The sequence below is a fragment of the Trachurus trachurus genome (assembly GCF_905171665.1).
Source record: "Trachurus trachurus genome assembly, chromosome: 7".
In the NCBI taxonomy this organism is placed as follows: domain Eukaryota; kingdom Metazoa; phylum Chordata; class Actinopteri; order Carangiformes; family Carangidae; genus Trachurus; species Trachurus trachurus.
In genome coordinates this window covers 21175825-21196630 of record NC_139901.1, presented here as the reverse complement: position 1 = coordinate 21196630, position 20806 = coordinate 21175825, and the positions used below count along the sequence as shown (strand labels likewise).

The 20806-nt window shown below is 42.8% G+C and overlaps 2 protein-coding genes across 5 annotated transcripts; both read right to left on the bottom strand.

The window, feature by feature from the left end:
- Nucleotides 1-530: 530 nt before the first annotated feature.
- On the bottom strand, nt 531-6013 carry arhgef3l (Rho guanine nucleotide exchange factor (GEF) 3, like). Of its 2 annotated transcripts, none has more exons than XM_083975484.1 (13): nt 5797-6013; nt 5404-5443; nt 5239-5289; nt 4581-4640; nt 4329-4436; nt 4081-4239; nt 3608-3670; nt 3312-3408; nt 2921-2997; nt 2462-2719; nt 1742-1912; nt 1231-1423; nt 531-1028 (listed from the first exon to the last, which is right to left on the bottom strand). In XM_083975484.1, exons 1-13 carry the CDS (start codon nt 5832-5834, stop codon nt 787-789), a joined length of 1557 nt encoding a protein of 518 aa, XP_083831610.1. In that variant the 5' UTR covers nt 5835-6013; the 3' UTR covers nt 531-786. The 2 variants fall into 2 exon arrangements, with proteins under 2 accessions (XP_083831610.1, XP_083831611.1); XM_083975485.1 differs by having other exon boundaries at nt 4581-4637.
- Nucleotides 6014-6571: 558 nt separating this feature from the next.
- On the bottom strand, nt 6572-20247 carry uba1 (ubiquitin-like modifier activating enzyme 1). 3 transcript variants are annotated; one of them, XM_083975471.1, is made up of 26 exons: nt 20043-20247; nt 16765-16881; nt 16629-16687; nt 16325-16493; nt 15121-15255; nt 14917-15023; nt 14732-14822; nt 14476-14608; nt 14282-14379; nt 13893-14039; nt 13477-13653; nt 13149-13253; nt 12961-13041; nt 12083-12235; nt 11390-11555; nt 11048-11244; nt 10677-10741; nt 10392-10587; nt 9669-9743; nt 9373-9586; nt 9170-9255; nt 8949-9041; nt 8517-8708; nt 8055-8156; nt 7860-7960; nt 6572-7761 (listed from the first exon to the last, which is right to left on the bottom strand). In XM_083975471.1, the coding sequence occupies exons 2-26, from the start codon at nt 16879-16881 to the stop codon at nt 7626-7628; spliced, it is 3195 nt and encodes a 1064-aa protein (XP_083831597.1). In that variant the 5' UTR covers nt 20043-20247; the 3' UTR covers nt 6572-7625. The 3 variants fall into 3 exon arrangements, with proteins under 3 accessions (XP_083831597.1, XP_083831596.1, XP_083831598.1); XM_083975470.1 differs by lacking the exon at nt 20043-20247 and adding an exon at nt 18359-18602; XM_083975472.1 differs by lacking the exon at nt 20043-20247 and adding an exon at nt 18359-18602 and having other exon boundaries at nt 9397-9586.
- Nucleotides 20248-20806: the final 559 nt, after the last annotated feature.

The following is a 20806-nucleotide window of genomic DNA, read 5'->3' as shown; positions in this document are numbered from 1 at the left end:
GTTAATCAAGTGCCCATTGATTTAAATGTAAAAACTTGACTTCAATTCAATATGAAGTCTGAAACAGCACAAGCCAATCTGACAAACAAGGTGCGATCTGACTCAGTGCCCGAAGTAGATTCTCGCTGTTGTTTAGTGCAGGCAAAGGATAAAATCTTGCAAGTTAGTTTGCAAATAATGCCTGATAAATTCTGAAGTAATAGCAAAGAAACAGAGCAGTTCGGACTCACCTGATCACTTGGTCACTCTATCTCTGGACAAACTGTCCCAACCAAACTGTTCCCATCACCTGCTGAGCTGTTAAAAATGCATGGGGACGTCTACTGTTTCACTCTGTCTGTAGGCTAGGACTGAAAGTCTACCTCTCTCTCCCCTGCACTGCGACCAGTGTCAGAGTAAGAGGGTGAGAAAGGAGAGAGGGAGAGAGGGAGGGAGGATAATCATCTCTAATCTTTTCTCTGTAGATCTCGTGGCTATACTTAGACTTTTCTTTGTATACTTTTCCATGAAGTTCTCAATAAACTTTTAAGTGTCAGTTTATTAAAAAAAAAAACAGGCGCAAAAACATTTAACATTGTAAATTCACATTCAGTATCACTGTTCCAAAGCTGTACAGTTTGCATCATCACAAATCCATGACAAAGAGCAAGAGAAGACAATCATCCACGTACGAAATGCCATGTGTATCAAAGCACAATCATCTTTTACAAACAGTCCCTTTTATTTTCTCCAATGTCAATAGTTAACATGTGGACCCCACAGGCCTCCTGGTGCTCAGTCCGCCAGTCAGCGACTGGTGTGGTCGGCCATTTCTGTGTCCGAGCCGAGGCTGAGGTCAGCTATGTGACACAGGGTGGGGTCGGGGTGAGGGGAGAGCTGGCTGGTGTTGGCCGATCGGTCTCTTGACTGGACGATGGCCTGGCGCAGGCAGGTGATCCACTGCTGCTTGCTGAAGGAGTCGTTGGCCTGCAGGCTGTACGGGTGAGCTTTGGAGCGCCCTCTGCTGCTCACACGGAAACAGTTCTTCACTAGAGGCGACAGAGAAGGTAGAGAAGGAAATTGAAAGGAAGCAAGGTTGTAGGGTTTCATGTCAATTAATGGGACATCCCTTGCAAATATGAAACAAAAAGTATAAATAAAGGACACAGGTCATGGACACAGGTTATAATCATCAGTTGCAAGCCCACAAGTTTGTCTTATTACAATGAGCACAACATATTTATGTGTTACCTTTATCATTTCCCCCAGTGAAGGCTCCTCTGAAGGTGCTGCCCCCACCAGCCTCCCCATCTGGGATCTCCTCTAGATATAACGAAGCATTGGGCAGAGGCTGTCTGTACACGTTGAATACCGGAAATCCATCCCTGTCCTCCGCCGGCTTGGTCAGCACCAAAGCCAACTCAAACAGGAACACATGCAGCCGCTGTCAGAGGACACAGTCATGCATAATGTGAGAGAGATGGCTTTATGAGCATATTTACTGCTATGGTTAGATATATATTAATAAAATGAAGGTATAGCAACTATTATTCAGATTTTATGGTGAAATCTTCATAAGGATGAGGACATATACAGATATTATTAATATATATATGTACATAGCTATTACACATCACATATGAATGTAGAGGATTTGACCCTCTTTGGTTCAGATATAATTAGGTCAAATAACCACAGGAAAACCACTCAAAGTTCAACCAACGGAAAGTTAGAGTTAAACATGACAACAGAGTGCCACTACCTGGCCCTTGTTGTTCTTGAGCTCTCCGTGACAGTAGAGGAAGCGGGACTGTTGGATCTCTGGTAGTCTCTGGCTCTCTTCGAGATAGCTGAGCCCTCGTCTGTAAAACTGACACTCAGCCTCCCCTGTTTTCTTGTTCACCTCCGCCACGATTCTATGGATCAGGTCCAGCTGAGAAGGACAAAGTGTTACACAGCATCAGCAAAAACCAAGCGAGACACTGTGTGGTTGACATTTAAAATCCTGAGTGGGACTAAAATAGGACACAGCTCCCATCATGCATTTGAGATAAATATGGGGTACTGTATGTTTATAATGGCAGCATCCTATTTTACTCGGGAAGAGCTGGTACAGCACTACTCTATTTTAGTCTCTACCTATAAAGGATACATGTACAACATTTATTGTGATATTTAATATTGCACAATTTTAGGATTTACCGGTAATCATTATGTTATAGGCTAATCAATAGAGCCTCATGGATAAATGTTATTGTTCATGCTTTAAGCATCATGTCAATCTAATGCCGATAACCTGAGTGAAAGCGTGTTTGTTCTGGTGAAACAAGTGAGATCTGAACTCTCTGGTGCATTTTATCTCCTTCCTTCTCCTACACAATATGGCTGACATTTTTATTAAAACCATCCTATATAATTTTTATATCCTGTACGTACAGTATGTTTATATTGAGACATAAAATGCACAAGCACAGCAACTCACAGCTTCAGGCAACGTGTCCTCATCAGGGTGCTCCGGAGGGGTGCACTTCTTTATTTCCTTCAGCAACAGTGGGTATTTGACCAAACGGCTTCGAGGAAGATCCAGGAAGTTCCACAGGTCCAGCTTCCTGCTGAATGAAGACTCCTGACACAGGCGCAGGAAGTGCTCCACTCGCTTCTCCTGCTTCTTCTGGTCCAGCAGGGCTTTAGCCCCAACTTGATTACAGCAGTATGTAACATAGGCCCCCAGATGAGGGAACTGCAGAGAGGAAAGTGTGTGTGGGTGGGTGGGCGGTTGGGGGGAAAGGAACGATGATCAGGTAAGACATCTGAAGTCAGATAAAAGCTAAGATGTACAAAGACTGAACTCAGTGACTTTTGTAGAGGAACATAATAGAGGGAATACAGGAAGTGGAGACAGTGAAAGTGGGTTGTGCCCTTATCTCTTCTTCTCTCTCACCCAGTCAATCAGCGTAGGCCCAATCTCCCCAACTGTCTTCTCCGATCCCCTCAGCCGCTCCAGACGACTCAGCAGATCTGATATGAAACAGCAAACCTGATCTGGTTTATTCTTATTACTTTTAACGACTGAATTAAAGCATCACCACAGCCATTGTTGAATTATAACACATAATATAAAGAGTGTGTTTGGTTTTTTGTTTTGTTATGTGTTGTTTTTTACTGATGTAGCCATCAGCAAGATTATAGTTCCTGTTTGGAAAAGTTGAGTGATAGTGTGAAAATTAGAAATCAGATCAATATGATTCCACTGAAATGATTAAGACAGATGGAGGTGTTGCAGATGCATGGGTGGAGATTGAGATAACAGAATAGAGTGCAAGATGATTTACCTTCATGCAGGGGAATGAGGGAGTCCAGAGTACCAAAGATCTGCCCGAGCTCACTCTCTGTCATGATGTCCAGCTTCAGCATGGGCTCATAGTACACCTGGCGGCACACGCACACACACACACAAACACAAACACACACATACAGGGCAAGAGGCCAAAGTGAAGAGAGAAGCAACTCAATTGCAGAAGTGTGAGAAGCTGGTGTCAGGGTAACTGGAACAACTGGTTAAAATGATGAGAGGTTCACATGTATTCAGTGTGTTCCACCCAGGTGGAAGTGTTTTATTGGCCATTACCTTCTTAACCAGACTGAGGTCCTCGATGAGTTGCCTCTCTCCCTGAGTGAGCTCATAGATCACCTGCAGGGAGGGAGAGACGTGACCGTTTGAAAGCTTGCAACCAGACAAGTGGCACCACCATTCGCAGACACCATCATGTGGATGCAAACACACAACTTGCACAAGTGGTAAAATACACAGATGGACTGCATGAGCTTTCACAGCTGATTGTTCAATAAAGGAAGTTGAGCCTCCAGTGCCAGCTCACATCCTCTTTCATAATCCCCGTGTAGAGCTGCTTCACAGAAATACAGAGCAGGCTCTTGTCACCCCGCCCACACTGCAACCACAGCCCCACAGCTTGACCCACTTACCCCCAGACACACACAAAAACATACAGAAACACACACACACAAGCGCTTTATATTTAATGGACAGGCAGGTTGTACAATTCTGTAAATGAACTAAATATAGCCCTCTGCTTCTCGCACCTCTTGACGTTTGATCTCCTTCGCCGTGAGGTCATGACTCTCCACTGTGTCACTCCAGCATTGGCTGTTACGCCGCCGTGGAAACGACGAGGCCTTCGTGCGAGGCCGCAGGGGAGCCGGGGGCAAAGGTCGAGCCTCTGTGCGAAAACTAATGGACCGCTGTGAGAAGAGCAGAGCAGATGAAATGCCGGCACGTATTAGTAGTTTATGCTACGTAACAGTAGGAGTTTGTGTTTGTGCATTCTTACTGAAATGGACTGTCCGATGCGTTTGAGAGCGGGGGTCTTCACTGGGGTTATGACACCTGTGAGGCTATTGGACTTTGCCACAGGTTTGACCCTTTTATAACTTGGCTCCTAAAATGAAATCATCATTGAACTTCATGTTGATGCGTGTTAAAAAAAAAAATCCAAGTGGTTCATTTATCAAACTACAAACTACTGTCTACTTTAGAACAGCTGCACACACATCTGGCACCTGCAGAGAGGGAAGCACCTCACCTCTGACTCCTTCGTGTGGTCGAACATCATCTCACCCTCCTCGTCTTCCTCTTCATCCTGCTAAAACAACAGGATGGAAAGATGTAAGTTAGAGGTGAGGTTGAAAAACACACGATGGGGGTTCAGGAAAATGGAAAAAAGACAGAGATGTCAAAAGGGGTGAGATACTATGGTGCAGATCTCTCATTTCCTGTGTGACTCTTTCAAAGAGGAAGGAGGTTAAACTATGCCTCTGTAGTAAAATACAAGATGTCTGCCAGTTTTTTTTTCTCCTCCACACTAACCACATCAGCTGTATATTCAGTGTAGTAACACTGCGAGATGTATTGAACTATCTGTGTTTTTTTTTGTTTAATCTGTTGCATAACACAAAACGAAGCTGAAAGCAAAACAGGATTATTTGGAAAGTGGAAAAATTGCTGTGGTTGTGATGTGACAAAACGTGACAGTGACATGATTTGAAGGTTTGTGGAGTCAGAGAGGGTCTACAGCCACACTGCAGAACACTGTGTTCATATCACTCTTGATGCTGAGCTCTGTGCTCAGCATTGTGGTCACAAAGGTAAGGTTGACTAACTTCCGCTTGTTACAGAGAAACACACAAGAAAAATGAAGACACACAGCAGCGACACACGTTATTGTCAGATATCACACTCACCTCTGTGATTCTGATCACAGTCTCAGGGGCCGGGTCTTGTTTTCTCTTCTTCTATAAGTACAAATTTTAAAGTGTAGGTGAGTTTCTTTGGTTTGTAGGATCATACGCAGATACGTTTCAGACAGAATTAAATGAGGTGATATGTAATAGATTAGTGTGACATACCCCAGCATGGTCACAGTGGCTGGAGTGTGTCTCTCCTGACCTAAAAAGGGCAACACTGTTAAAGTGCAAACGTGCTTACACACTGTGTTATTTTATTTGAGCTAAACCTAAAAAGTAAAAAGTAGCTGAGTAGGATTCTAGTGGCCTGGTTACCTCTAGCAGCGCATGTTGAAATCAATAGTTACCCTTACATAAAAGAAAACTAATCATTGAAGGTTAATCTATTTTGTTCTTATCATTTTCAATGTCAAAAGGTTGAGTTTTGACACCATGAATCCAGATATAAACCAACTTTAAATAACATTCGTACATTGTTCCCAGGTCCAAACAGAGTTTACAGCACCCAAAGGTGGAAAGAGTTGTTAACAAATATAAAAAGAAAAGGTATCATACCAGGAAGTCCTTGATTCACCAGTCTCCTCCACTTCCATCTTGTCTTTGTCCTCAATGCATCTTCAGAGAATCACGACACGGTCCCAAAACGAGAAACTTTGAAATAATCCAAATTTTTACACTGGTTTTTAATCTGCCCCAGTGGTACAGAGCCGATTGTTTGCAGGCAGCTTGTTACAGAGTTCTGTGCACTTCTTCCTCATCACAGAGCCGACCACATCCTTTAGCGTTGCACACACTCATGTATCCGCTCTTGTCAGGGAGGAGGGTTCAAAACTCTACTTCAGCGTTATCACTCAAACCTGTCAATTGGTTAATGGAACTTTGACACTTAACAGAGCAGAGGAATGGGATTGAATATGTGAAAATGCTGCAAAAGACAAAAGGAAGTGAGAGCAGCTTTCTATTTAATTATTAATCGTATGTGCTTTGGAATGAACTCCATTACCTATAGATACATATGTACAAAGAGCCAGGAAAGATTATTGTTGTATCCCCTGTTAAATGACCTCCATCCTCTGACTGACAGGGTTTCATTCGAAGTTTATCAGAAGGCGTTTAGCTGATTCAGGCTGTGCTTCCCGGATGTGTTATGATGAAACTTCTGAAGCGCTTCAAGCAGGTCAGACAGGAAAAACACAAATCTGACATGTTCCAGTTCTGTTTGAAGTGCCACACCACATAAAAAAAAGATCCCCTTAGTTATAAAATTACAATTTCCCCTTAAAAACGGTCGAACAATGTGAAAAAAACACTCAAGACTCAGAAATGTTTTTACATGTTTATTCACTATCACACTAAGTGCTCGCATTTCAAGATACATCTCATTGCCTTACTCTTACACTGTAATGTCATTTGGAGTTAACAAAGTAGAAAGAAGACAGTTTATGATCTACAAGGTGTGTGTGCCAAAACATTGCACCCCCTTACCCCCACCCTTCCCTCCCAAAAAGAAAAAAAAATCAAATATAACAAGACACATGAAATATAAGAGAAAAGAGAGAAAACTGATGTCATGTGCAAGAGCCCCTCCAAAGTCAGAGTGCTGGATGAGGTGGGTGTGGGGGTGCTTCCTATTCTGACAGTGTGAGATTATTTTCCAGTCAGGAGAGGCAGTCGACTCAGGTTTAACTGCGTTTGTGGGCGCTTCTACAGTTTCAAATTCAGGGTCTCAGGTAGAATTAAGGGCAGTGATATGACCTTGTGGCAAAAATGGATTTTGAATACATGTGTCACTACTTTGGGGATTTCTTAGCTCAATGTATATTACTTAATGAGGTGCATCTTTGAAAAGAAAAAAAGACGACAGCAATGTGGGACCAGGTCTACGAGACAGGGGTTGAAGGAGGGAAGAGAGCAAGTAGAGTGGAGGGAGACAGTTTGCTGGATTAAAAAAAATCCCTCCTTTAGTGCTGAAGGCTAGTAAGAGTGTGTGGATATTTCAGAGGGACACTAGTTGGGCTATGGAGTGCCAAGAGAACACTAAGGCTTAGAATTAAACTGAGCAGAGCCTCTGCTACAGAGAAACATCAGGAGGTCCAGTATACATGCTCCCTTCCTCCAATGACACCCCCTGTTCCCACAGCTGAGCACCAACTGGATCCCTAACACACATACAGGATTCCTTATGTCAGCTTACTGGGGCTATGTACACTCAGGCACAGGTTTACACAAACCACAGGCCTAAAAAAAACTGATTGATCCAATAGAGCTGACGTGGATCAACCCACCCACCCACAAATCCCCACCTGAACTCCTCACTTAGAACACCCAACCCCCCGTCTCCCCCTGCAACCCCCACCCTCCAGTGGGTGGGATCAATGTGGAGCTCAGCGGATGGTGTATCTGACATAGGGCACTTCCACGTCTTCGTCTGACATGTCATTACAGCACAGCTCGAACACCAGGGCTTTCACGTGCTTTCCCAGCTTCTTTTTGGACACCTTAGTCACAATCTCTGTCATCCTGTGGAAAAAAAAAAAGAATACAATTATAGAAACAGATCAACAACAAAAAAAAAAAACCCTCAGATTTGACATGCGTCATAAATGTTGAATACTCACGGCAGGTCCAGTCTCTCTTTCAGTTTGGCAGCAGGCATGAAGAAGGAATAGAGCATGGACACTCCCTGAGAAAGCATGGTGATCTCCAACTTATGCTCATTCTAATGACCAACAGAGGAAACATAGGATTTTGGTTAATTGTGGACCAGAAACCACATGGCAGCAGACAAATGAGATGAGTGGTTGAGAACATACTTTAAAGTAGTCCAGAAACTGTCGGAGTGTCATCTCCTCCCCATTGGGCTGCAAACCTGTGACCTCAAAGCGATCCCACAACGTCCAGTCCATTTCATAGTACTGCAAAAAATAATGAAGAACAGTGGGGATTATGAGATGTTGGTGGCACCGAAGGATCTCTCAAAGACAAACTGTGATTGCTGTTACAATTAATTAAAAAGAAAAAGAAAAAAGAACACGTTTGAAATACAAATTATTCTCCTCAGCACACACTGATCACATCAGTGTGAGAAGGTGAGTTGCACTCACGTACACCCAGGCAGACAAACTGTATCTGCCTGATGCATCAGTATTAGCATGGCTGGATCATCATTGGAGGACAACACATCTTATGATTGTGTATAATGTTGAGAGCTGATATGTAAATATTTCTCACAATGTTACAACTGACATCTGGCTGAAAAACAAGAAGGTGTGTACCTTGTGTTTGGGAGCAGCGATGGGCTCAGAGAAGGCAAAGAAAGGCAGGGCCAGGTTCATGAAGCCATTTTTGAACGTCTCCAGCTTCTTGTGACCTTGGACAATCTTGATGAGCTCCAGGCACACCAGACCCACCACTGCAGCTGTAGTAGTGGCGATCGCAGGAATGATCTTGCCAGCTATCAGTTTGCTCTGGATTAGATGGTGAATAAAATAACTTCGATTATTTGAAGAGTTAAACGCCAGTACAGAACAATAACGTCAGTAAAAAAAATACACAATATTGAACTTTTTTGAAAGTTCTTGCCATTTTAGTTGTGACAAATAACCTCTGGACAGTGAAATTACAGATTTTCTTGTCATGAGCATCCAAGTTGTTTTTCCATTCCCACAGAATAACAGGCCTAAAACATGACTGTCAAAGTACCCTACCTTGTGCCTGTCTGTAGGGGGAATGTCGTAGTTCTCTGCTCTCAGGTTGGATGCTGCCACAATGAAGTCCATGTGGAAGTTGGTGTCATCATCCTGTTCAGACAGGGTCCACCACATCCACACAAAAAGGGCCATGATTAGTGCAGGTTAAAGGCAAATGGAGGACAAACAGAAGAGCTGAGACTACAGAGTTGATATTTATAGGAGGTAATATGGTGTACCTTCTCAAAGTCAATGGAGCAGAGTTTGAACTGGGAAGACTCAGAAGAAGGCAGCAGGGTCTTCAGCTCTTCCAGTCTGGAGTCATCTATAGATCCAGAGAGAAATCCACAGTTGCATTTTTAAAGACTAAGACTATCTCTTTCTCGTCTTTGGCGGAAATTGAGATCTACTACAAACATATTTTGTGATCTTGGATACTTACAACATACAGGGTTTTGTGCCTTACCAACAGAGGAATTGCTATTCTGCAGCTCCTGATCAGAGACGTGGATTTTCACTCCTGAACGAGGGGTAAAGGTCGGCACCTTGACTTCCTGCAAGATCTTGACCACACCTGCACGATCAGTGCTGCCTGGCATGCCGTACGTCTGAGCAAACAGGTTGGCTCCTGCCAATATATAATCCATGTGCAGGTCCTAGAAGGGGCAACAGCTCTGTCATTACCTTGGTACTGATGGATTACACAATGAACTGATTACACAATGAACAGATACGTACATTACTAGTGCTGAACTCTAGGGGGTGAGGACACCTCTTTGGACCAGACCAGAAGGGGGCACCAGAGCTGGTGACCTGAAAGACAGATGACATTTCAGGAACCAAAATGCAAAACCGTAAAGCGAAGGCTTTTGTATACTACCGTTAGAGAAATAACAAGAACTTAGAAGAGGAGAATCATGCATACCAGTTGTGGTTCATGGTTGGTATTTGCTTACTCTTACTTTGCATGTTGCATGCAATAAGAGTTTTAAAAGTTAATGCAATTCCCATCATATATACATGCCTTTTCTGTGGATATGATACCAATCCCAGATTGAAAGAAAAACAAAAAACCCAGATCTCTCTACTGCAGGCTGAAAGCTCTGTGCATACCATAGTGCTGTACCATTTAATTAAGTCTGCACAGACCAACAAAACTACAAACACAGAACAGCAAATCACAGGAAAAAAAAGTAGCGTGCACAAGGCCAAAATGCAGAAGAAAAAAAAAGATGTGATTTTAAAACATTTAGTAGTGTGGATGTAGCCTTATTGAAATGGATTGAATGATCAATAGGATGTGATGCGAACAAAATTGATAAATCAAATCTGAGGGGGGGGGGGGGAGTACAAAAATAAATCAACTGTTAGGATTGTATGTTAGGATTTCTCCAGACCAGACAGAAAGCATTTAAAGAAAACAGGCGTAGATATTCGTCATGCAAAGAGGTCACTGTGTACCTGATCTGGGGGGAAGTTGTGCAGTAGCTGACGGATGTTGTTGCTGTACTGGCACTGCCAGTGGTTGCGTGCCCAGGCTACACAGTCGGCCCAGCTGTGGGGGCAGTCTGTGACGAGACTCTTGTAAACGGCCTCCAGCACCTCTGCAGGCTGAGCTCCGGGAAGCTTCACAGTACGCTCCATGAACTTAGGATCTCTGCAACAACAATCGTCACAAACCTCATAAGCTGGTGACCACTATGTGACGAGCTGTAGCTTTTTGTTTTGACACAGAAGGCCACTCACGAGAGGTACTGCATGGCGTTCTCTGGTGGCTGTTTGAATAGTCCCTCAAACTCATCACGGGCCCACTGAACAGGAGAAAATGATTATAAATACACCCATTTCACCAAACCATAGGCCTGATGTGTGTTTCAAACTTAAAACGGTTTCAGTCAAAGTATCCAAGGGTTGAAAAATAGTCCACTTTCTCCTATTTCTTAGAGAGAAATATGATGAAGTGACGTTTATGTTTGAAAGAATGTAACATCTTCAATACTCAAATCCCATTTGTGACAGTAAATTTAACTTAATTGTTGCTATTTTTAAAAAGATCACTCACTCCCCTGCCTGTGTCTTTCTTAAGCTTGGTAATGTGCATGTTTGCATCTACTGACCTGCAGTGTGTGTTCAATGGCATTTGGGAAGTTTTTCAGGGTGCAGATGGGGATGGACTTCTCTGGTGGATCTTGGCTGGAGCTGTAGGACTCTGTGAGGAAGGGGATCACAACCTGGACATTGCCTTTAGTACCCAGAGTACCGGACTCGAGTAAGGGTTTACGGTAGTACACACACCTCCGATCCATGTACATACCTGCATGGAGGGCAAAAACAAGGCCAAAAACAGAGTTCAAATACAGAGCAGCAAAAAAATATTTGGTTTTAAAACAACAATGATCCAGAATTACCTTTTGCGAGTAAACACCCTTGGTTAAAAGAAAAAGAAAAAAATCACTTACGTGCATCAACATTGTCCAGTGCATTGGCCACTCCATCAAGGCTTTCAAAGAAATCATCGTCGTAAACCCTCTCTGTGTCGGGGCCTACTCTGTTCTGGTGTCCTGTGATCCTGATGGAGGGGTTCATCTGCTTCACTGCCGCTGCTGCTGTGTCGCTCTTCATTTTCTATTGAGACACATGCATGATATTGTGATTTCCAGTCCAATACCAACAACAGTATCACAACCAAGTGAATACTTAGGTCCGACACGAAAAACATGTGCAAGTTTTAACAATAATCATGGCCTGTTCATGTAAATTATGGGCTCCATCAACCACAAATGCTTACCACCACATGTGAATTAAGTAAGGCAAACACTATCTGTTAATAACAGTGTTCTAATGCCAATCTGTACTGTGAAAGGTCACTGCATTTCATTTATCTTGACATGAAATAACCAGTACTCTAATAGACCCAGAATGAGCCATTATAGCCCCAGGCATCCTGTTTTCTCCATCTAATGCTGTACCATGACATCATCCTTTAGCAGCAGTTACATTATAAGTGCACTCAGGGGCCCTTGCAATGAGCAGAAAATCAGTATGTAGAACCTCTTGGAAATATTAAATTCAATGAATAAATACCCAACCCGTGTTTCCTACTGCTTCATATTTACAAACAGACACAGCTGAGCAAAGACAATGATACTGACCGTGACATCTGAGGGTCTAAAGAGGAACTGTCTGTTGAGGTTGGATTTTTCAATGGTGTCCATGTCTGTCACAATGACCTCACCCTCTCCGCCAGCCAGTCCAATCATGGCAAAGTTTTTCAACAGCTCACAGCCAATGGCACCAGCTCCAACCTGGAATAATTATAGGTCACGCAGTGAGTTAAGTTCTCCAGGTTGTCATCCATGTTCTATGTTAGGATGCCATGCCATTCAACAAACACCAACTACAGCACTACTGTGGAGAAATTTAGAATGCCGTTTTATATATACCACTCAATGACGAATAAAAACCAATGAGAACGGCTGGTAATGTTTTTTTTTCATGTGAACAGATCCTGCAAAGCCTCAAAGTCCACTATTTTAGGTACTGACTTTTACATTAAAAAAAAAGGTAAAAAATAAGCACAAATACAGACATTGTGAGTTTTCATTTTTGCACCAAGATAGTATACAGAGGTTCATAATAAAGGACTTGAAAAGGTTTAGCTCGATATTACTTTTTACTATGAGCAAATGCCATTAAAGAATCTAAATGTGTTGGACTTGAAACTCTGATTTTCTTGAGCTCTATTTTTTTTCCTGCAGATATGAAGAGCTGGATGTGTATGTGCACTAAAAGAGTATGTGCAGTCACAACAGAGCACATATCCAGAGAAATTAAGTATGAAACCAAGTTGTGGCTCAATTATGCATTTTTAAATACTCTATGAGCAGCAATATGTTTATTTAAAGTCACGTTAAGAGGACCAACTCATAACTGTTATTGACAGGAATATAACATAGCACCAGACTTTAAATGTCCCTTAGCAACAGGATGCCAGAGGAAGTGTTGGAAAGTTTTCCATTGGCCGACTCACCAGGAAGTAGCGCTGTTTGGCAAGAACATCCTGCAGCTTGGTGCCAAACACTGCAATCTGCCCATCGTATCTGCTGTTCCTCTGGGAGAAATGGATAAAGGCAGAAAAACAGGTTCAACACACTCGTTTATCAGCTCCATGTGCATATGTGTTCAGTAACTGTTTGCAATTTCCCATTTAACACCTACAGGGGCACACTCTTCCTCTGTGAGAATCGCTTCCTCTTCTGCCAGGCACTCCAAGGCATCAAAGTACAGCCACTGCATTATTGGCATAAACTTCCCTGTGCATGCCTGAGGAACAGAGTATACACAAATGTTAAAAAAAAAAAAAAAAAAAAAGCATTTTTGACAAACAAAATTTGTGATTAGAGCAAGTTAGTGCAGTACAGGTCCAAACATGTCCAATCACACATGGGAAGAAACACAGAAAAGCTGATAACCTACTCCCTCCCTTTAAAAAGTACATGACTCGTCAGGACTGGGCTATTGGATTCCATTTGTCGATAACACTGACCTTCATCACTTCCTGTGCAGCCAGACCACCAATGAAGGCATTGACAGGGGCCAGATCCCCAGAAGCAAGATATGACACCTTTTTGATAAGAGCTTCATCCAACTGCTCCACTTTGGCGGACCCTGTCTGGGCAGAGTTCACCTCCTTGGCCAATGTCAATAGCTCGTCTCCATCAGCCTGGACAAAATACAACTCGGCATGATGAACATGTCACGAAATACAAAACAAAATTCTGCTTTGTTCCAATTCAGTACATGATTTTTCTAACTATGTGGCAAATCTTTCAAGCTTAATTTTGTCTGTAAGTAATGATAGAAGCTTGGGTCATTCACATACATTTTAAAACAGGCTTAATAGCAAAAGGAGGGTGGGAGTGTGGGGTAAGTAATTTCAATCAGTTATGATGGTGACATTACCTGGCCCCAAGGTGTGGGAAGGTGGTTGTGTTTCTTCTGGAAGGCATGGATAGCCTGGAAGCCTACATGCAGCTGCCCTGGACGCTCAAACTTGGCAAAGTCTGTCATGATGATTTCTGGCTCAGCCATGGAGGAAGAGAAGGATTTCTGTACAGGAAAGACATACGTGACAGTGAGGACAGAGTTGGACTAGCATATATATTTTTTTTTTCAGTTAATGTAGGTCTGCATGTATAGAGATGAGATTGGGATTACACACAGTTGTCTTTGTAACCAAGCTCTTAAACGTGTAAACTGAGGTTTAGGTGTGTATTTTAGTAACATTTTAATTTACTGTGATGCAAGTATTACATAATTTTGTGTGAAAAATGGCAAGATGTGTCACTTACAAAAGCGATCTTCTTAGGCATCTTGACCTGGGAGACGATTCCTCCTCTTACATAATCTGTAAAGCCAGCTGTGTCACAGATGCTGAAGGTGTATGGACCTGAACAGAGAAATAATCCCATGTCAGTTTGAAACTGTAATATCAGAATAAACAAAATATGTTTTTTTTAAATCCTTAATTGGAAACTGGTCTTACCCAAAACCTTAATTTCCACTGCCTGGCAGCCATTGAGCTCCGTCATACCCTGGACCTCTGTGAAGGTGACATAATCTCCACTCTCAAAGCCATGACGAGCCTCATCCAGGCATGTAACAACCCCTGGATTGTCCTGGAGCAACCAACAATGAGTATTATTGTTAATTAATTAAAAAAACAAACCAGTCTTGAAACCTGATCTCCAGCAGCAGCAACTGCTTTGAAAAAACACCCCTGCCTGGACATAAGGACCAACCTTGGTGATCATGGAGATCATGGCACTCAGGGGCTGCTCTCCATTGGTGTCGTACACTATCATCTCCTCACCAAAGTCACAGAAAAGCTGGCTGCAAAACAGAATCCACAATGCATATATTTGTTAAACATTGACAGATGTACTAGTGTGTACTAGGACCAACAAGCAAAGGGTCACACTCTTACCCAAACAGACCACGGGTGTCTGCAACAATCAGCTTGATTCCTTGGCTGTGGCATAACTCCCCCAATTGCTGCTGCTCATCCAGAGTTGAGTTAGTCAGAACTACCACCTTGGTTGCAAAAAAAAAAAAAAAAAAAAGACACAGATTTGAGCAACGTTTCTTTCAGAATGCTGAAATTAGGTTGAGGCTTCTACTCAAAACATACCTGAAACTTGGTCAGGTAGTCTTCAGTGAGTGCTCCAGTGTAGGCGGTCACAGGAACGTAGTTGTTTAGTTCAGCCAGACGGTGCTGGCTCACCTCTGCCCTGTTCTTCCCCAGATCCTCCTCCCTGAGGTAAAACTAACACACAAAATACATATAAAGATGTTAGAGAAGAATTGATGCCAAGTCAATAAAGTTACAGCTGCCAATCCTGGTGAATGAGTGCTAAATATGGCCATAAGGGAGACTGGAGGAAATTACAACCTTGTTATCACCTTTGAGCACTTAGACTAATTTTCTACACCAAAAATGGTCACACAGGTCACTTGTAATAAGAAATAATTCTGAATTCTTCAAATTTCACACAACATAGGAGCCTTGTCTCTTCATTAATATCACAATGATAAGAAACATGTGAACATAAACACTGATTTATCCAGGTAATTTAGTTCTGATCTTTTTTCAGATGTTACAAAAACACAGGTAAGAGTGGAGGAAAGGCCAAACTGAGGAGAACAGATGGGATTTCAAATTTAGGTTAGGTCTGAACTTGAGTGTTTTAATAAGGCCAATTCCTATAGAAGACTGGTGATGAGACAAATAAGTGACAGAAATATACATTGGCTATTTAATTCAGCTTGACGGACAGGCAGATGCCAGGAACTTAAATAGACATGTTTGAGAGCACAAGGTCAAACTCAAATTGGATGATCAAAGATACAGCTGACACACAGCTCTAATAACAACCATACACTTCTGTAAGGTCACAAAAAAGGGAATATTTGAATGAATGAGTCTGAATGAACACCTGAGCAGTCTGTTCACACATTTATCTACCTGGCTAAACAGACTGAATTCAAGGTCTCGGGTTGACAGACAAAAACAATCTCTGCACTGTAATGATGTTCTAAAACAGGCTTTAGCTCAACTCTGATTATGACCCAGGAAGAGGCCACCCTCTGATAAATCTGGGTCAGCCCATGGCTAACAAGGGTGGGGGTGGCGGTAGTACTCTTTTTGGATGGCAACAATACAACACGAGTGACTCATAACAGATAGAGCCACGCTGTACTTTACAAGTAGGCTCAAGGCTGCCAAATAAATCAGGACTAAAGGACAGTAACTGATAGTGAATCAATAACTGAACTGAATAATAAATTAATCACTGCACTCATGCAAAATGGAAATATCCATGAACACTCCCTACCTGAGAGGAGAGGTCTCTCCATTCTGCAACTCCATGGTCATGCACAGTGACACTTCTAACTCCTCCCAAGATGACATTCTTGGCAATCTCCACTCCAAGACCTCTCATACCAGAGATAAGGACATTGGAGTTCTGCATACGCTTCATAGCATCATGGCCCAACACGTAACTATAGAGGAGAAAGAATCATTAGAACAACTCAGAATTGTTTAAAAATCAGTCCAATAAGAAATTATGTAAAAAAAAAAAAAAAAAAAAAAAAGTTCCCTAATTAGGACAAGACTTCAGAAGAGAGAAGACTTACAGTTGTCTGGAGTACAGGCCTTCATCAATCTCAGCATCATTGCCATTCTTAGCCATGCCCTAAGAAGACAGGAGGTGTGATTAATTGAAGTTACAAGTTCTCACCAAAAGTATGCAGTATACATGTTCGCACTTACGTTGGCAGGTGTGTGGGATAGATCAGTTCTGACAGAGTTAGAGGAGGAGCAGTGGGATCCCGTCTTCGTCTCTGATCCTGACAAGCGACGCTTCTTGGACAGCGGCGAGCTGGACATCTGTATCAACCAACAGCATTAGAACAACCAGCTGACGAATTATGCCTCACATTTTTCCTTTACCATTTTTTTAATTAATGCATTTAGTATTAAATAATTAAAATTGTATCTATATTAGGCAACTGTGTACATGCACACATTTCATAGAGGGCTTCAAAAGACAAATTCTGATTCAAATTCTTAAGAAATATATTATTCATTGCTATGGCTCCATTAAGATGAGTATCCAAGCTAAACGCAACCTAATCTCCTTCATGTTGTAGGGAGGATTTCTAGTCTAGAGAGCAGCTGGGCTGGCTGCAGGCCAAACACAAATCTGTTAGAAAACGGACTGAGCCTGGGAAGAGACATGAATAACAGCATTATCAGTCCTTTTCATGCTCAGAGACAGCGGTGGCTTGTTTATGTACTGCTATTGTTTATTATACCAGTTTTTCCTGACCGCTAACATTGTTTAAAAAACAGCTGAATCATTAAAACTTCACTGCGGTAAAGTAAGCAACACACACACACACACCAACTCGCAGGTGTGGACACAAGGATCACACTGTACCGATGGAACTATCCTCGGTTGTGAAGACACACAGAGGACCCGTTTCTTTGCCGAAATAATATTTTCCAAAATAACATCCGATTGTAGTGTGTTGAGCGCAATCTTCCGGATAAAGCCCTCCACCACCGTAAGTAAAATAGGCCGCAGTATCTGGAGCACATCCCCACCGCCTGACGAACATGATCTGCCACAATTTCCGCATCCAATGCAGCTAACTTCCCCGCACCCCAACAGCTTAACTTTACCATTAAAAACCTTCCTGCAACTCCTCGTGATAAAAGGGAGTGGAGTCGACTCTTTCCCAAATCACGGTGCAACCATCGAAAAACGGATTTTTTTTAGTTTGTGTTAAAACCGTTGTTCGTTAGAAATGAAAATGAAGGCATCCGGCATGATACAGCAAAGCACCGAGCTCCCCCCGGTTAGTACTGTTATTGCTAGTTCCCAACCTTACACATAACGTTAGCTGGTAACAAATCATTTCAACACTTTCTGCATTGAAGAAAGGGGTGCAGCAAATGTCATTCAACAACACCATGCGGAAACCGATTAGGTAGGTTACCACTAATCAGTTAAGTGATTTGGCAGGTGGACACGGTCGGAACATTAATAACTTAGAGGCAAGAAAACACCACTGTCAGCCTGTCCATTAGCCGCTCGGCCTAGGCCTGCATTACCTCCAGTGCGGAACATAACTTTACAAGCTAGCAGCTGTGGCTATATTGCAACCTGCTCGCAAATACCAGCAACGGGTTGGTTTTGACAGCTAGCTACCACAGCTCCTGTATTGGTATAGTTTCGTGTTATTCGCATTAAACAAAGAGCAACCCTTTAACTTCATCGTTAAAGGTCGTAAGCATTTTTTTTTTGGCGAATGAAATACTAGCCATTACACTCGTGCCTCATTGATTTCTCTTTTCTTACCAATAATGCTTCTCGGTCCCTTCCCAATGCGAACCCGCTCCTCTCCCGCAGTGTCTAGATGTCAGTAATAACGATGACTGTAAAATCGACGGTTGGTACAAACAAAAGAAACGCGATGCGGAGATTATGGTGGTCTTTACTATATTGTCGAGTCACTATGTCGTTGAGCCGAGAGTCTCTCCTATGTAATTGCGTTGCTGGCTTTGCGACTGCAGACGGGAACAAAACCAAAATGGCAGATGGGGAGAAAGGGGCGGAGGAGCTGTGACGCATGGGCTGAAATATTCAACAGGAAAGAGCGGCCGGGAGCACGCTGCTCACCCAGGCTCCCAGCTCATTGGTTAGTTAGCCGAAGCCAACGCGCACTTATCCCGCCCCTGCTACCAGCAGATGCATGCCATGTACATTACTGTACAATGAACTACAAGACCTCCAGAAATCCATACGAAACACATTGCAAATCTAATAAAAACACACGCAGAGCACATCTGATGCAAGTCAACGAAAGCAAAGTTCCCCATGCCGACTATTTAGTCTCCCCGTCTCGTCTACCGCTGCTGAACGAGGTTCATCAATAACAGCATCTTTGTTTCAGTGAGAAGTGGCTGCGTTGTGCAAGTAGACTCCAGATACAAAGCTCAGCTCACACCAGACGTGCCACAATGAATTATCAAAGAAAATACCTAATTTAGAGCCAGAAACCCCTTTAGATACATCCTCACATCAACTGCATTGTGTTTTTTGGAGATATTATCTCACCCTCGCAAAATACTACGAGACGAGCAGGATGTGCTGAGAGATGCAGGAGATAATTGGGACAGGTACGACACCAGGTAGGTTATAGACTAGCTGTAGTGATGTTGACCGTTTGGGCCCTCAGTCACATTGAGGTTAGGGGTGAGCATTCCTTGCAGAGGAGGAGTATTGGGGGAGGGGGTGCCTGGCAAATGACAAAGGCCCAGGGAAAGAGTGGGCCGCATATTCTCGGGTACACATGTCGAGGGGGATCCCCATTCTCATCTTCTTTGTACGAAAAAATAAAATACACATCTCCCCCTAACCCCCCAATCTATCAGAGCTGAAGCGCATGAATATCATCAATGTCACGTTAACACGCTGCCCAACTTGCCAAGCTGGAGACAGACACTGGCCAATATTACGTTACTGTGGTAACATCGATTGTCATGGTACCGTAACGTTAAGCCAATAAAATACATCAATCGAGATGAAATATTGCCAGCAGGTCCTCCTAGGTTACGTGATGAAGTTAGCTGGTCTCTGTCTCTAAACATAGCACCCGACTACTGTTTGTAGCCAACTAGCTTTCGAGCTACAGTTAACGTTAATTACAACTGAACATTAACACAGCATTCTCTTGCACAGAAAGTGTGCAAATGCTAATTTTTACGGTTACGTGACAGTGGCTCGAAAGCTACCGTTAGCCGAGACAGAGACCTGAAATGGTTCAGATAGCCGACGGCGACTAACGTTAACGGTTACCAATAACGCAGATCAAACGACTGCGTAGTTGTTAGCTTGTGTGCAGCTAGCTTTCGAGCTATCTAGCCACCCAACCACTTTTTCCTTCTTGTGTCGCTATAACAGCTAACTGGCTAACGTTAGCCAACTAGCTGGGGAGCTAACACTACCAAGACAAGAGCTTACACAAGTGTGGAGAACTTACCACATCCGATATTACTCGGCCTGATCTGTAGTATTAAAAACGGCTTGTATTTAAGCAAGAAATCTAACAAACAAATGTGACAATTCAACTGTGCCGCTGACTGCAAACTGAAAAGTGTGTCAGGGTGGCGGGCTCTGTGTGAGTTTTTCCGCTGGACGGCTGCCTGCCCGGCTGTTCCAGAACCGTTTCCCCTCACTCTATTTCAGTTGAAAGCAAAGCAAAGCAGCAACATGTGCACGTTACAGGACCAACCATCGTTTCGGTTCGGAGGGGTAACCGAAAAGTGAATTCGACTAATTTCTCGTAAATACCTTCTTTTACCGACATAAAATGTTCGGCCACACTGCTTTGAGTGTCAAATATATTGAAATACATGCTGTTACACGATTTAATTATGCAACGGCTGTTAATTACTGCGCACCCTTTTTTCACCCCCGTGCCCTCACAAGCATAGACTAACCCGATATTCAGGCAAGGGCTAATGGGACTTGTAGGCGTGACGCTACATTAGAATCCGTGTACAGTTTTAAACCGTTATCATTTCATTTGAAGTGTAGCTGAAACCTTTGAATCAGTGAAAGAAATCAAGACGTTGTTGTTCATTTTTCTACTTTTATTGAAAGTTTTGCAAACAGAGCACAGTTTACATAGGGACAGAAAAGTGGATGTCAAGACTTAATTGAGGAGAAAAGCACATAACCTGGTATTACATAGATCAAAAGCAGAATGAAATCCAGAAAGACTTTTTTTTTCTTTTTTTTTTC

Coding starts and splice junctions, on each gene's coding strand:
- uba1 (XM_083975471.1), bottom strand. CDS start 16,881: ATGTCCAGCTCGCCGCTGTCCAAGAAGCGTCGCTTGTCAGGATCAGAG. Junction 14,823..14,916: donor GACACCCGTGGTCTGTTTGG/GTAAGAGTGTGA, acceptor TCTGTTTTGCAG/CCAGCTTTTCTGTGACTTTG. Junction 8,157..8,516: donor TCGCTGCTCCCAAACACAAG/GTACACACCTTC, acceptor TATTTTTTGCAG/TACTATGAAATGGACTGGAC.
- arhgef3l (XM_083975484.1), bottom strand. CDS start 5,834: ATGGAAGTGGAGGAGACTGGTGAATCAAGGACTTCCTG. Junction 4,437..4,580: donor ACCACACGAAGGAGTCAGAG/GTGAGGTGCTTC, acceptor ATTTCATTTTAG/GAGCCAAGTTATAAAAGGGT. Junction 2,998..3,311: donor CCTCATTCCCCTGCATGAAG/GTAAATCATCTT, acceptor GTTTCATATCAG/ATCTGCTGAGTCGTCTGGAG.